Source organism: Sander lucioperca, chromosome 11, assembly GCF_008315115.2.
Source record: "Sander lucioperca isolate FBNREF2018 chromosome 11, SLUC_FBN_1.2, whole genome shotgun sequence".
NCBI lineage: Eukaryota > Metazoa > Chordata > Actinopteri > Perciformes > Percidae > Sander > Sander lucioperca.
Window position 1 is genome coordinate 295,869 of NC_050183.1, and position 16,326 is coordinate 312,194.

Below are 16,326 nucleotides of genomic sequence, written 5' to 3' on the forward strand. Positions count from 1 at the left end.
CACAGTACATACATTGTGGACTTAACTCTCACTTTGTCTTCCTGTTTTACTTCTGACATTCAATAAATAAATAAATACAGTTGTCTGTGTAACAGAAAGGTTTAAGGTGGTTTCTGTAAAATGTGCTAATCAACATTTTGTTTTGATTTATTTTTGAACATTTTAGTCCATATCATTTAAGCTTTACATTACTGTTGACTAATTTTCAAAGCATATCATTATGTTATACAGTACTGTATGGATTATTGGCGATATTCTACCTTACAGACAGCAATTTGTTTCCACCCATTTTTGGTATAAAAGTCGGCTTTTTATTGCAGCCTTTAAACGTCAAAATCCAAGCAGAGACTTTAAACGTCCTTCCGATAGTAATACATCAGACTTAAAGTGCCCTGACCAAGCTGAATTTACTTCTTGAGACAAATGCGGGTAATATGACAAGCACAAAAAAAACACATCCATCAACATCAACCTCAAAACTCCACATCAGTGAACTTACATGGCCATTTCCGTGAGTTGTTCCTTGGTGAGGTTGAGCGGGTGGTTGTAGGCAGTGATGCCGTACTTTTTCCTCTCTGGACCTGGTGGCAGACTGGCTCTCAGCAGGCCGTTGTTCATCACGTTGACAAATGACACCATGGCATGCCATCCTTTGTTATTGTACCACACCTGAGTACAGCAAAGAGAGAAGCATCTTAAAGTGTTTTATGTCAGGTTCTTCCTTTAAAGACAGATGAAGAGAGAAGACATATAAACAGACACACATTTACCTTGACATTGTTTCGACTGTTCAGTCCTCGTAGAACATCTGGCAGTCTGTTTAGCAGATGATCCACTGAACTGTTCTGTGATGAATTTAAGAACATCAGAACACATTAAGAACATTCAGGAAAAACAGCAGTTACAGTTAAACATGCCTGAAACCTTATTCATACCTGCGGAACTCGATAACGAGTCCTGATCGCTATGATCGAGTCTTGGACAAGGTGGACCTGAGATAAAGTCTGAGTGGCGCTGCCCCCGAGGGAGAAACCTCCATATCTGCCGCACAGAATAGTAAAAGAGTTTCTTTCTTGTCAATCCTTCAGAATAATTAAGTTTAAACCAGTCTACAAGCCTTAAACTGCAGATGCTATTGCTATAAGTACTGCAGATATTTTTCCTCCCAAATTGTTTTATACCAGCAGCTTACCTGAATTCATTCACCCACTTCTTGGTTTTTAGGCTGTTAGTGACACAGAGGGAAAACAGTGAATGTGTGAAGAATATTTTTAAAGGAAACACAAACAGCGAATAATAATATTTATTATTTATATACATATAAATAATAAATACATTTAACCAAATAAAATTGTCTCTTGATCACTGACATCAAAAATGGATGCTGCAATATTTTTAAATCTTAATTTCCGAACACCACGAGAAAGGAAAAGCAATGGTAACACAAAACGTTACACAATGAAATGGAATACCAACTAGTAATGCATGTTATTATATTTAATGAAGTACCTTTTCTTGAGGATCTGAGAGTAGGTTTTCACCAGGTAATCAGAGATGTTATAACTTGTCAGATTTTGTAGGATGTCTCCAGTCAGCCTCTTAATCTAAAAGATAATAAATAAAAACATCTTAAGAGCCAGAAGGCATTCTACCAATAAGTCAGTCCTGACCTGACGCCACACTGACCTGTGGAGGCGGAATTCCACCGGCACCCTGCGGGCAGTCGGGGAGCATCCGGCGGACATCCTCTGTGCTACACTGACAGTCAGGAGACGGTGCGTCTTTGCTCCAGTTGCCTCTGCTGAACATTTGCCAGGTGGAGTAGGAGACCTGTGGTCGCATGAATAGGCCGCCCCGCACGCCTTCACACTGAGGACTCCTACAGGGAGAACAGGGAGTGAACCTGGAGTAAAGATTTGTGGTCTAAGCATCAAATGTTGCCTACATGTCATGTTTGTCTTACGTGCTGTTGCCTTCTTCCTCTTTCTCCATGCACTTGGTACCAAAACCTGGCTGGTCCAGCAGAGCCTCCAGCAGGTTCTCAATGGCTGGGTTCCCAGGTGCGTCGTTGCTGTAAATATTAAACCAGGAGGAGAGGACGCTCGTCAAAATAACAATAACAAGGCATCAGGTGAAAAAAACGACCAGATATTTCACATAAGTAGAATAGACCAAACTAATTCACAGCAAAAGAAACAGAATACAAATCTTTTCTGTGCTGACTAAGTTAATAGTGATTGTTTGGGTGGAGGCCTACCTGTAGAAGGTGTATTGTTCTCCGTACATCCAGGGCTGCAGCTGCAGAGCTGGATACTTCCCAAACGGAGGAACAATGAGGCTGAAGAGCAGAGCGACCAGCACGAACACAGCAGGCAGGACAATCTGAAATACAAATCAACCTTAAATTCTACAGAGAGAAGAATGTCTCACTCTCAATAATGACTAACATCCAAAGAAACACCATCAAATATGTAGGTGACTATGTATTTAGTTAACAAAGCCTCTAGCAATAGATTAGTCAACTAACTGATGGAGAAGGGACAGCATTTGTTTTTATTATTTAAACCATAGACTATGAAGATGGATTGCATTTCTAGATCTCTAACAGCCGCTGCCGGTATTTGTCATCACCTGAGCGAAGAAGCCCCTGCGGCTCCTTCGAGCATAAAGCAAGCGTTTGATGAAGAGAGCTCTCAGCTGCTGCCAGGTCAGCCACCAGCCGGTCAGGGGGATCCCACCTCGGCCTTCTCCACTCAGCAGGTCTGTCTCCTGAGGTTCTGCAAGCAGGAAATACACAGAGCGAGAGCTCGTACTGATCTATAGTATTGGGCTGATTAATGCAAAGACTCCTGTCGGGGACTCTTGTAAGATCAGAGCCACATAAAACTACAGTAGAAACATGACACAACAACAACGAATTTGGATTTGGATTTTACAAAATGTTGGTGTTTGGTTACCTCTCATGAACCCATAATCAGTCAACACACTTTTCATTTGTCAACCTTAACAGTTAAAGGTTGAGTGTGAAGTGAAATGTTGTGTATTTTATCTGGAGGAAAAATCACTTTTTTTTTCTATCTACTGATGAATTTCAGTACAGGATGAGCTGATGGTACCTTGCTTACGGAGCCTTTTCCTTCCTGGCAGCATTATGGAAACAAACAGTCACAGTTGGAGACAAAACAGCAGACTGACTGACTGTGCATGGAAATGGTATGTACACAAATCTATGTGTCTGCAAGTGTTTATGCATACCTGTCTCTGGTTCTTCAGCATTTTGACTCTCAGCCCTCTGTGCAGCTGATGGCTGCTGCCTGTGGGGAGATTCAGCCTGCAGCTCTGGTTCAGCATCCACGCCGGTTTCTTCTGCCACTCGCAAAAAGATCTGGAAATTAACAGAATGGTCATGACATAACATTAAACTCTTGTTTAGAAACACAACAAGGTGCTCTATCCACCTATTTTTGTTGTGACAACAGGGTAAATCTAAACCTCCCTTGAAAAACTGCCCTGAAAATGATCTTTAGGCCCTGACAGTTGAGGCTGTAGACAGCAGGTGGCAGCAAAAAAGCATCCAGCAGCTTTACGCAGAGGTCAGAGGAGTAAATTTATCAGGCTCCGCTATCAGTGCTAATCTGGTGTTAAACCCATTAAGACCATGGCTGCTCCACAAATATCCAGCCCCCCGATTACACCTGGTTGAGCTTCTTTATGCACACGCACACTTAACACACATACAATCAGCTAAGGTTAGTAGGAAGTAGGAACGTGTTTCAGGGCCACGCAAGCTGCATTGTTGTGTGCTGGGATGTTGAAGTTGGACACAAGACCTTCCAACTGCCACCAGCAGTTGGTTTCAGTTGAGCATTCTGTTTCCAGTAGCAACCACTGCTGAGTCAATCACAATGTTTGTTTACAATAATTTCAGGGTAAAAAAAAATCCCTGCGTCCCGTACATACAATTTAACGGCGCTGAGCAAACGGGGAAGAGGATCAACTTGATATACTCTGCTCTCATTCATGTAAAATCCATGTTTAACACATTCATATTTCAACACTTTCACTAAGAAAGTAAGAACTAATTTCCCTGTTGAGCCACAGACTAAAGAAAACTAAAACTAGCAGTCAGTTCGACCGGCAGTGAGATGTTGTTTGTAAAGCTAGATGTGGAACACAGTACATAGAATAAGCACAGCAGAAACCTCAGATAGGTCAGTCCTCTGTGTTTAACTATATCTGCATCTGTAATGTACTCCACAAATGCTCTTGTAGGAGCATTATCTGTATGTACTCCATTTATTATAGCTGTTTAATGATAGTTTATTTGTAAATCTATGCATTTTCCTGTTATTTCTGACAATTTGATAAACATAAATATATATTATGCTTGCGTAAATAAAACCCCAATTAAAAAGAAAATGGTTAAAAAATGCATATTAATATTTAAACAGTACCGTTAAAATCACTTGGAGAGTCTGGTGCAGCCTGACTGCCTGATTAGCTCTCATATTCAAGTTTTCTGCCTGTTCAACAGGTTGTTTGATGAATTGCTTTTAACCACATTCGGAGAGGATTTTAATTGTTATTTTAATTCTCAATTCTTATCATTTTGGTGCTGTTGATTTTCTTTTGGTGCTGGCTAAAACCTCTTTTGGGGGGCGCCAAAAATTCCTCTATGCAGTAAAAACCCCAATCAAGTTAGCCACTATTACTAGCAAGAGACAATGTAATTAGATTAACATTGAGTCTATTATTGTGTGAATCTAGCTTACTTGTTACTCTACTAATACCTTTTGTCTGACTCTTGTTTGTGGTTTCTCATGTTTTTATTGATTTGCAATAACTATCATTGTATTTGTTATGGGGTTTTTTGTAACAGTTTCAAAATTGCTTCTAGTAAAAACTTTAAAAGCCAACTGCTTTCTTTTCATTTATTGATTGTAGATTATAAGTGTGTTTCGCTGGCTGCAGAGCTTGGACCTACATGCATGGTGAGTTCAGAAGAACCCTTGAGACCTTTTTGATGCCAGAGGCAGTTATCTAAAGTAGCTATGACTGAGTTTCATACTGTTCATGCTAAGGGATTGGAAGGTTTATGGCAAGTGGTTCAAGTAGCTTATTTATTTCTCACCTCCTCCAGTGTGCTGTCTGACAGGCCATAGCTGCTGATGCCCATCTCGGTCAGTCTCTGATCCAGTTCAAACAGGAAGACGGCCAGGCTGCTGTCCTTGGCAGCCGCCTGCGGCAGGTTGACCACCGCCTCGCGCCCTGAGTCCTCCACCAGCCTCGCACCCGGGATGTGGTGCTGTGCCAGGGAAAGCAACGCCGCCAGGTCTGCCGTGAAGTCAATCAAAAGGAGAGAGATCATGCAGTGAGTACAACCTAATGCACCAAGCTTTACTTTACTAACATAAACACCTTAGCAGTTAAACACTCACATGAACTGCTCTCCTCACTTCCCAGGCCGGTGTCCTCACTCATGGATGACTCACTGTCCTGAAACACAAAGAATGACTTTTACTTTACTTTTAAAAACTCGTCTTTGTTTCATTCCTACACCGTTGTTATCCCCCCATCTAAGTTACCGAACTTGATTTAGATCAACACTCAGACTATTGTTTTCCCATCATTATGTGTCCTTTTTAGAAAGTGAGTGTATGTATAAGTGTGACTATAAAGCAAAGCTGAAAAATAACAAGCATGCACACGTGACTCTTCCAGGGTAATTAAAGTTAAGAGGGAAAAAAAACAGACCTTGAGAGGAGGCAGCTTGTTGGTGCTGATGCTGGTACTGGTGCAGATACTGGTACTGCTGGGAGTGCTGGTGTCCAGTCCCTCCCTCTTCACCACAGTGAGGTAGTAGCCAGATCCAAGGCGGGATTTGAGGAAGAGCGGTGAGCCACAGCAGCACAGCTTCCCCTGTGAGATGATAGCGATCCGGTCACCGAGCAGCTCTGCCTCGTCCATGTAGTGGGTGGACAGGATGATGGTCCGGTCTGAAGGAGAAAGACAGAACAGACACATATTAACTGTTACTTTCACTTGTCATTTGTATAACAGCTAGCATCTCCTAAAAGAAAAGCACCCTCGGGTTTTACAGCAACGTTACAATAGAAAGATATTTTTTTAGCATTATCTTAACCCCACTCTCGCCCCACACACACAAACTCAGAAAAAACAGTGAGATCAACAGCTCCTATCCCGTGTCACCTTTGCGGTATTTAAGCAGTAGATCCCAGATCCCTCTGCGGGAGTAAGGATCAACGCCGGCTGTGGGTTCATCCAGAACAACCACTTTAGAGCCTCCAACAAACGCGATCGCCACAGACAGCTTCCTCCGCATGCCACCTGACAGAGAAACAGAGGGAGGGTTTAAACCGTGGAACAAAAAATGATTTGTTTTTCAGGACAAAATTGACACACCCGTCCACAAAATATACTGATTCTACAACCTGATGAAAGTGAGATGAAAGTCAGCTCTTGTTTTTATACAGAAGTTACACATTTTAAAGTATACCAGAGAGGTTTTTGGTCTGTTCATGTCGTTTGTGCAGCAGGCCGACATCTTCCAGCAGAGTGTCCAGCTCAGCTTTTACTTCTGCTTCAGATAAACCCTTCAGACACCCATAAAACCACACATGCTCCTCCACTGTTAGTCTGAGAGAGAGAGAGACACACACACACACACACACACACACACACACACACACACACAGGAAATATAAACATCTATTTGAAACCAATCTACACCTTAAATAACATCTGGGTGTTTTCTGGTGAAATCCAGGCCTACCAGATAATCCGGTGTTTTTCAGACCCATCATTTATTTCATAGTACTATAATGTGACTAATTTCATGAAATCGTCCATTACTAATAATAAAAAACATACATAAAAGACTCTCAAAGGAAGCTTGAGGCATGACATATACAAGTGGAATTTCAGTAGTCCATCAAACCTAATCAGGTGAAGTCAAAAACAAGCCTTACATGTCAAACAGGACATTGTGTTGTGGACAAACTCCCAGTGTCTTCCGGATAATTTCCATGTCATAGCGGATGTCCATCCCCTTGATGTACACAGTGCCCGAGGTGGGTGGGAACAGGCCAGTCAGGACAGATCTGACAAACATCAGACACATTAGAATATAATAAGTTTATGAACCCATGCTAAAGTTGACTAAAAAGAGGAATAAAAAAATCATCTTTTGGAAATTGATCTTAATGCCTCAATTAAAAAATGAGGAAAAATTTTCTTTGTGAATGAATAATGTATCGTGAATAAATAAATGTTCTTCCTTAAAATACAGGGAGCATAAGTAAATACACCCCTATGTTAAATTCCCATAGAGGCAGGCAGATTTTTATTTTTAAAGGCCAGTTATTTCATGGATCCAGGATACTATGCATCCTGATAAAGTTCCCTTGGCCTTTGGAATTAAAATAGCCCCACATCATCACATACCCTTCACCATACCAAGAGATTGGCATGGTTTTATTTCAGTTAGCCTAATAGCTAGTTTGATTTGCATTGAGAGATGATTTTATGGAAAGTACCCCCTGCGGCGCTGCGGAGGAGGGTCTGGCTAGACCACACAGCATTCCGGGATAGGAGAAAAACGTGCTCTGGTTTATTGGCATTTCTTTAAACCAACCACAATCGTCTTGGGCGGTGCCAAGCACCGGGAAAAGCTGCAGTGCCTCTGCAAAATAGAAACTTAATAGGACTCCTAATAGGAACTTGTTTTGGTGGAACATGTGTACGTTCAAAAGTAGTTTTAGTCGTGCAACAGAAAACTCAGATTGGACAGATAGTCTAGCTAGCTGTCTGGATTTACCCTGCAGAGATCTGAGAAAAGGTTAACCATAATCCTCATAAATCGACCGGAGTTGAAAATCCCAACGCATGGAGCAATCCCAGAAGTGGATATAGACTACCATAAATTAAGTGACAAAATGTAAACATCAAAACATCACATCCCCTAAAATTTTACTAATTCTGCATCAAATCCTTAAATTAAGGTCTAAAACGCTCAAATACACATAAAGACAGAACACATCAGTGCTGATAGTGATCAACTTTCACTCTGTGTCAGGTCTGTTCATTACATGGTGGTGGTTTTGCCGGCTCCGTTATGGCCGAGGAAAGAGGTGATCTGCCCCTCGTAGAACTTCAGGTTGAGGTGATTGACGGCCAGTTTGGCTCCCTTCTTGTAGATTTTCACCAAGTTTCTGATGTTCACACCCAGGACCAGGTTAACAGGTTCTGGTTCAATGTTATCTGATGACAGAAATGCATTGTACATATTTAGAAGGGACAATATACCATTTAATCTACGTACATGTTGGGGAGTTACAATGGCTAATTACCTAGTGCTAATTGTGGTCTCACAGTGATTTATAATTTATACTAAAAGTGTAGTATGTGAGCAGAAGTCATCAGCCAAATGGTCTTCAGTCTCCTTGTGATCTCAAACCTTGTAGTTAATGGGCTTATTGTCTCAGCATTTTATTTGTAGTTGATTGGCTTAAACACACAAAACTACCAGTATGGACTTTTAACTGGTATTAAGACCAGAGTAAAGGACTGCAGGCGGCCGCCAAAATGACAGCCTGTCCAATAAACAGTGATGTGACTTCTTTTTACAAATGGATGGTTGCTTGTAAATAAACTTGTTTCCAGTTAAAAAAGAAAGCCAACTGTAGCTGTGATTGATTGATATGATATGGAACTCTAGATGACTTTGACAATTTAGGGAAAGAGAAACAGCTGCTGATGTTTAATGGCTTCGAGATTTTTGTACCTTCATCCTGTTCTGTGGGTGCGGGGGGGATCGGTAAGCCCACCTCGAGGGGAACTCCACCCCAGTAGTTCATCTGGAAGATGAAGTACCAGGGCCTGGGGATCCCATATTCACCTGGTGTAAAACACAAACACACACACACACACACACACACACACACACACACACACACACACACACACACACACACACACACACACACACACACACAACATTCCAGTTTTACTAAAATGGTGAGTACAATGTTATACTAACCTACAAATATATTGGCCAATAACATAACAAAATATTTCTTTACAAGGGTTATTATTTAAAGATAATGACTTTTAATTTAACATTTTAAACAAGATAAAGAACTGTTGACCACATGAAATCAGCTTCAAGTTGCAGCTTTCACATTTTAAGTAGCTTTTCTTTCTAAATTCAACATTTATCTTCAAAGTTGGATCTCTAGTCTGTCTGGTTTAAACTAAAACCAATGTCTGACACAATTTTGTGTGTAAGTGATCCTCGAACTAAAAGTTTGTAGTTTGCTCATTTGTCAGGAAACAGGAGACTGTGGTCATCTTGCATTCACAGGAGCTGTTAACTCTAATCCCCTAATTGTAACCCAGCAGAAAATAAATGACCCACTATACTTCCAATTGTTAGAGCTCGGATAAAGTTTTAATCGTCCTACCAGGAAACACTGCCTCAATGTACCAGGCTGCGGTGGCGTAGATGAAGGCGTCCACATAAAGCATGACTATAGAGGTAGTGAAGCGGTATGAGTCTCCTTCCACGGGGCTGGAGTGGAGGTTGTACCACTGGATGCCCACGCCTTGCTCTTCATACTGAGAGAAATACTCACAGCCGAAGCCAAAGGCCACGGGGGACAGGAAACTCTGAGGAAAGAAGAACAAGCTACGTTTTAATCTTGGCACAAGGAAACTGAACCAAATGCCGCCGTAGAGGCCAGCAAGAAGGAACATTTGGGTATTGAAGCCCAGAAGATTTACATCTAATGAATTCCATACATTGAATTTAATGCTTAATTTTCTGATTTAAACTGTACATTTATTCTTGCTACTATTGCTGAAAAAATATATTTAATCATATATTTTGTACAACTAGAATGCACAGTGTATACAAAATCTTTCTGATTGTACCCATACTTAAATTACTCACAGCAAGGACTCTGTAGGTGGTGTTGAGGCGGTCTCTCCAGGCTACACACAGTACGTATGGCAGGTAAAGCCCGAAGTAGATCAGCCCTCCACATGCAGCAGCCAAGTTGGCTTTAGAGAAGAAGGTACTGATGAGGAAACACTGCATGATGGTGGCGTTGGCAAACGCCGTCAGGAAGAAAAACACAACAGTTGGGTCGCTGTATGGCAGGATGTCCCCCCACTGGAAAGAAGAAAAGAAAAAGTAAGGAGGATTAATAGTGACTACAGGAGACAAATGTTACAGAAAAAGGAAAGCTATTAAAACTTCCACTTTAATATCATTCCTCTCATTGCATTTAGAAATCTGACTACAGACCATTAATATCTTTTATTTACAGGTCTACATTTTCCTGATCATGTCCAGCCGACTGTACTTTATAACTGTATTTTAGTGTGTATTTTCCTTTAATATATTCTGTGCAGAGTGAGTGGCATCTTGCCTTGAGCAGAGCAATAAGGAGCCCTGCAGAGATCAGGAAAGGGACGATGCTGCTGATGAACCAGCTGAACCACAGCGTTCCCGTTCCCAGACCCATAATCCTCATGGTTTCCTTCAGCCTCGCCTCCTTCTCGTACACCACGCCTTTGATGATCATGGCCACCGAGTAGATCCAGGCCAGTGTCATGAAGAGTGGCAGAGAGCGGTTCAGCACTCGAAGGAAACTGTTACAAAGGTAGGTAACCAAAATTAAAATTCATTTGCTAAAGCAAAGTAATAATGTTGTTGTAGTCTAAAGGAGAAGGTTCTTAAAAGGTTGTTCAAAATCTGGAAAAATGTTTTAAACAATCAAAATACTTATTCTGACACGTTTTCCCGTTCTTTTGAAGTTTTAGTGAACTCATATCATTCATGGGGACTCCTTGTTTCCTGTTATGAAAATGTGGGAATGGGGGCTGACAAAGAGTGACTCTCTCCCTTTATCAGCTACCATTAAGGTGAGCAAAGCGCTGAACCACCTGTTGCTCCAGACAAGCTGCTCAGTGGCTGCCAGTAGCAGATTATGGCTGTACTGGTTGGTCTGTTTGATTTATCTTGTTTGACTGTGATTTAGATGTGGTAAAGACTGGGGGTAGGACCTGGTAAGCCTAGGGCTTATACCTATACCTTTTCAAACGGGTTGAGTGTTATGTTGAAATTTTGTTTTGTTTTTTGTTATACTTATTATTTGTTTGTTAGTTGTTTATACATTTTGTATATATATATTTCTTTTAATCGTTCGAAATAAAGATTTAAATCATCCATTCATACTGGTCTGTTACAACAGCATACGACTCACACATCATCCACGTAGCAGGGGTAGGGCATCTGCTGGATGTAGATGCCGGTTGTTTGTTGAACTCCAGTCAGGATGCGGCTCACAGCTCGCTCCACTAGGTCCTGGACGTACACGAAGCCGCCCCAAATGTAGCGCATGTCATTAAATGGGTCGGCTGCTGGACCAGGATCCCAAAACCTGAAGACAAAACACCATAAAAGAGTTTTTAAATCCAACTGCTGGAGAAAGTCAACACGAACAAAAGCATTGCTAGGTGAGAACTAAAAACTTGTTTTGGCTTATTATAATTGACTTAAAGGACTTCATGAAATTTCATAACCCTCATTTCAAAGCTGAAACTTTTGTCGTTCTTTGAGTTTGGAATTTGTCAAATAGGAAACAGATGAGGTTGTATCTCAATCTGGTTTGTCCAGTTATTCCAGTGGTCTTGATTTTTCAGATAAGAGTAAAGGATTAGAAAGTACATATTCATCCATCCATTATGTGTAACCGCTTATCCTAAATAGAGTCCCTCGCATTCATACCTACGGGCAATTAAAGTCAACTATGGTTCAAGGTATATTCACATGAAACCAAAAGCTGTTTTTCTTGCAATTCATATGAAAACGCTTCTACATCCTAATATAAAAGGAGAAAAGCAAGAGATTTTGGTGCTTCCTCAGTACCTGTCCTTGATCTTGTTGGTCCGGGTCACATCATCAATGTCCATTCGGATTTTGTAGGTTACGTGGGGCGGCAGGTTAGGGGACGAGGAGTTGGGCAGCAGGAAAACCACACCTGCCCAAAACTGCCTGTCTTCCAGTAGCTCCAAAGCCCTGTCAATCATCTGACCCTCAGTCTCCAACCCCTCCAGCTTGTTCAGAGAGAAACACTGCAGGGGGATAACAGGAAACACAAAATATATGAATAATAAACAACAGGAAAGACAAGCTGGAGTTAAACTTTACTTTTCCCTTACACCGTTTACAGGATTCACAGTTGACTATTTTTCCATTTAATCAATTTTCAAGAATACAGAGTCTAAAAATGATGGCTGTTTTAAAAAAAAAAAAAAAAAAAAACGAAAAGAGAAGAGACATTCACTATAGACACCCTTTTAGCCGTTTTGTTCAGACAATATTAGCTCACTAGTCAGCATACTATGGTTAATTAGAAAGTGTAAGTGCAGTTGAATGAGTGTATTTTGAAGTTTCATTTCATACTCCAAATTCCATCAAACATGATTCATAAATGCTTGCTCTTGGGGGAATTACTAGAATTGTTGGGGCTTTGTAAACTATAGTGTGTGGTCTAGACCTACTCTATCTGTAAAGTGTCTCGAGATAACTCTGAATTGAACTGAATTTTGTTCTTTTATCTCTTCCGCTTTTATTCCCAGTAGGAGGCTTCTGACATGTTTGCATGAAGAGAAAACAAGAAGGCCAAAGGAAGAGAACCTCAGTGACTTGTGCGAGCGTGGTGATGGTGTGGCTGAGGTCGTTGTAGACGTCCAGCCAGGTAGGCGCTGCTCCGGGCTTCCTTGGGGTGTCTGGCGAGGGTGTTGACAGGAAACGTGCGATCCGCGAGGCTGTCCAGGACGTGTTCTCCAGACGCAGGTTGACCAGAACAGCGACCTCTGGCCGCCTCAACAAATCCTGTAACACACAAATAAATTTTATGAAAAATTTTTTTAGCACCAAATGTGTCATAATATACTCATCCCTCCTGTAAAGAGATAGCAGCTGGTGAGTCAGACCTGCAGCAGCTGAATCTCCACACTGCTCTCCATGTAACTCTTGATTTGTGGTCCCACCTCCAGCCAGGCTTCATTCAGCTCCTGGAGGACCTGCAGGTCCTCGAAGGTCTTGTTCACCTTCAGAAGACACAACTTGTAGTTAGCTTAGATGGATGTATTTGATTCACAATGCCTTTAGTTGTCTTACAACAAATCCAACTGCAGAATATACTTTCTTTTCTTTTTTTGATTATTTTTGGGGCATTTTTAGGCCTTTATTGACAGGACAGCTGAAGAAATCAAAGGGAAGAGAGAGAGGGAATGACATGCAGCAAAGGGCCGCAGGTCAGAGTCGAACCCGCGGCCGCTGCGTCGAGGAGTAAACCTCTATATATGGGCGCCCGCCCTACCAACTGAGCTATCCGGGCGCCCAGAATATACTTTCAATCCAAGAATTATTTTAAGTTTTTAAAACAACTGGTTGTTGGTCTAAGGACATTGCAATTATAAGGTGTCTGATTTCTCCGGCTGAATTACCAAGATCTCCCAGAACAAGGACATTTTAAATTTTGGAAAGTTTGTCAAGCTCCTCTGTTACAGTTTAAGGGCCCCTTCAGACAAAAATAAAAAATGATCTGGCGATTCGCGGCAGGGTTGTGCGTCGGTGGGGGTGTCACTTAAATGGCCCATTTGCATGACATCCTGTTGCGTTATTTACCCCCCCCCCCCCAATGTAGCACAAGTAGACTTTATATTTCACAATTATTGTATTCCGTCAGATCGTTTATAGATCTAAATATTTCCGACCGCACTTAAAGGCAGCTTCATTTCACAGTGAAAGAGAGAAAGAAAAAAGACGGAGGGACGGTGCTTTGCTGTTGCAGGAAACAGTCAGCTGTTACGCAAACTCCTGGGCAGTTCAGTGCTTGTATTTAATTTTTTACCCTCATAGTGTTTTAAAACTTTTTTTGTGGCAGCGATAGAGGCAGTGATGTTTCCCGTTTACTGTACGGAACTCTCACACCGCCTCAAAACGGACTGACAAGACTGATCACCGGTTACATGATCGGCCACCGCAGGGTGACATCGGGTTGCGTGTCTCCAAAAGTTGAATCGTTCTCAACTTTTCGCCACAGGTCACTGCAGTTTTTTTCAGATCCCCCCTGCAGCCCCGACAGCCGCATCCTAACCACACTACCCCCATTTAAAATGTATGGTAAGCTGTGAACGCAGCTTAAATAGTGGGTGATTATTCTTGATGACAACTTGTCCCTAGCGGACAAAACGATAGTCAGGTGACAATCCTTGGATGCACTCTCTGAGGTTTGATTCTCTGTACCTCTTTCATGACTTGTTGTACTGCAGGAGTGTCTGGTGTGTACAGCAGTTTTCCAATAAACAGAGGTTTTATTCCTCGCCACACAATGCGAGACAGAGGGTTGGACTCCAGACCTCGGATCAAACTTTTACAGAATGGAGCTGCACGGAGGAAAGAACAGACCAAACGGGACAATGTTAGACAAAAACATCTGGTTAAACACTCATATCACAGCAAGAACTTGATGCTCAGTGGTGTTATGTTGATTTTTGTGGTCGCTATTGATCCTAAAGAACACAAAAGAATCAGATTTTTCATGAGAAAACCGATTTTCTATTTATCTATGATAAATTGCATTTGCAAATCAACATAAAGAGGAGCACGTGCTTGGTTTCAGAGTTATAAAGCAGATAATCAACTTGAACTTTTGCACAGGAAGCCAATCACTCATCTTTAAATGATCAGTTTCCAATCATATCAAAGCCTCTTACTGGTGTTGTTGTCATGGTCCATGTCTGTGTCTTCCATGCCGTTTTTCCCTAAGAAGGACTTGATGTCATTGTCCTCATACCAGTTGAGCGATGGGATACGCTCACCGCCAATCTCAGGGTGACCGCACATGATCCTTGAAAAAGCGCGAAAACTTTCCCTGGGCAACGCTGAGCGATTCTCTGGAGACAGAAGACGAAGAGCTGCGCTCATGTCCGCAAAGCTGGAGAGGGAGGACAACTGAAAGAAGACAGAGAAGTAAGGGCGAAGGTTTTTTTTTTAGAAGCAAGAATATAAAGAAGAGGGAAAAAATGCAGGGAAGAAAACAGATTAAAAAAAGATGACATTTCTTTTACTCCTGGGAGAAAATTTTTTCCATTTTATTTGGTCAGAAAATAAGAAAAACATAATGTAAAAACAGACGGAGAATACTACAAAAACAACAAAACAAATAAACAAAAACAAACGAAGTATACAAAAATAACAAAAGCTTAAAGTTCCACTAGCAGCCAATAGACTGCAAGGTTGATTACGCACACACACACAAAAAAAGTCTTAAAAAAAATATATATATATATTTATTTTATTTTTTTAAGACTTTTTTTGGGGCATTTTTAGGCGTGCAGCATAGGGCCGCAGGTCGGAGTCTCTGTATATGGGCGCATGCTCTACCAGGTGAGCTACCCAGGCACCCAACACCCCACATTATTAAAGAGTCACAATAGAACTACAAAATAACAATACATTCATGATGCTCTGATTTGTTTATGGTGACTTATTCATAATAAATACAAAATTGCAGCACCTCCCAACAACTCTGTCCAATCCGTTGTCACTACCTGATGTGAGTCAAGTGCAGATGTGAGTGACAATGACGTGGCGACATCTACACGCTTGGAGCAGATGTTGGAGCTTCGCAAAGGACAACTTGTGAGGCTTGTTCAAGTTAAACAGATATAACGTTTGCCAGGTTATTCTTCGTGAGAAAACTACTACTATGTTTGTTTGTGATCCTCGTTTCTTTCCCCAGATACGAATTAAAAAAAGTCATGGTCAATTTGACGTGTCAAGCAAATGGCAATGTTATTGGGTACTGTTACGATGTGTACTTGCTACAGTGTATTTTCTCCCCAGTAACAAGCTAATCGTGATGGTAATTGGGTCTTTTAATGATGTTGTCAACAACTCAAGATAACTTTCTGGCGTTATGCCGTAAACTGTAAATCTGAGCATGCGCAACTCACATCTGCACTCGACTCATATCGGGTAGTGACACCATCAAACAAAATACAGACACATGAAAAATCATGTGTGTCTTACATCATTAATGAGGACAGCCAGATCCTGGGAAACGGAGGTGACAGCCTCACTGATGATCCTGAAGTCTCCAGCATTTGCCATCAGACGGTCTCTCTGACAGGAAGGAGAGACAGACAGGTTTACTGATAGTACTGTGGCTCATCAGATATACTAGCAACTCAGTGTCACAGGAAACAGACAGGGAACTGTATTTGAAG

At 41.5% G+C, this 16,326-nt stretch overlaps 1 protein-coding gene across 5 annotated transcripts in view; it reads right to left on the reverse strand.

Moving 5' to 3' along the window:
* The window catches only part of zgc:172302 (phospholipid-transporting ATPase ABCA1), a 33,013-nt gene that overhangs the window by 9,229 nt on the left and 7,458 nt on the right, over positions 1 to 16,326 (reverse strand). For 3 of the 5 annotated variants that reach the window (XM_036006847.1, XM_036006848.1, XM_036006850.1), the window contains 29 exons: positions 16,130 to 16,222; positions 14,812 to 15,049; positions 14,342 to 14,481; positions 13,024 to 13,140; positions 12,725 to 12,922; positions 11,954 to 12,159; positions 11,289 to 11,465; positions 10,452 to 10,674; positions 9,971 to 10,192; positions 9,483 to 9,687; positions 8,804 to 8,917; positions 8,109 to 8,280; positions 6,990 to 7,121; positions 6,518 to 6,657; positions 6,211 to 6,348; positions 5,755 to 5,996; positions 5,439 to 5,496; positions 5,132 to 5,334; positions 3,256 to 3,385; positions 3,117 to 3,140; positions 2,632 to 2,777; positions 2,258 to 2,382; positions 1,964 to 2,071; positions 1,687 to 1,882; positions 1,510 to 1,604; positions 1,193 to 1,225; positions 936 to 1,041; positions 771 to 845; positions 500 to 669 (listed from right to left, as the gene is read on the reverse strand). In XM_036006847.1, the coding sequence (XP_035862740.1) occupies positions 500 to 669; positions 771 to 845; positions 936 to 1,041; positions 1,193 to 1,225; positions 1,510 to 1,604; positions 1,687 to 1,882; positions 1,964 to 2,071; positions 2,258 to 2,382; positions 2,632 to 2,777; positions 3,117 to 3,140; positions 3,256 to 3,385; positions 5,132 to 5,334; positions 5,439 to 5,496; positions 5,755 to 5,996; positions 6,211 to 6,348; positions 6,518 to 6,657; positions 6,990 to 7,121; positions 8,109 to 8,280; positions 8,804 to 8,917; positions 9,483 to 9,687; positions 9,971 to 10,192; positions 10,452 to 10,674; positions 11,289 to 11,465; positions 11,954 to 12,159; positions 12,725 to 12,922; positions 13,024 to 13,140; positions 14,342 to 14,481; positions 14,812 to 15,049; positions 16,130 to 16,222 (4,226 nt within the window). The remainder of the gene's footprint in view (positions 1 to 499; positions 670 to 770; positions 846 to 935; positions 1,042 to 1,192; positions 1,226 to 1,509; positions 1,605 to 1,686; positions 1,883 to 1,963; positions 2,072 to 2,257; positions 2,383 to 2,631; positions 2,778 to 3,116; positions 3,141 to 3,255; positions 3,386 to 5,131; positions 5,335 to 5,438; positions 5,497 to 5,754; positions 5,997 to 6,210; positions 6,349 to 6,517; positions 6,658 to 6,989; positions 7,122 to 8,108; positions 8,281 to 8,803; positions 8,918 to 9,482; positions 9,688 to 9,970; positions 10,193 to 10,451; positions 10,675 to 11,288; positions 11,466 to 11,953; positions 12,160 to 12,724; positions 12,923 to 13,023; positions 13,141 to 14,341; positions 14,482 to 14,811; positions 15,050 to 16,129; positions 16,223 to 16,326) is intronic. The other 2 variants (XM_031307003.2, XM_036006849.1) reach the window with 2 other exon arrangements.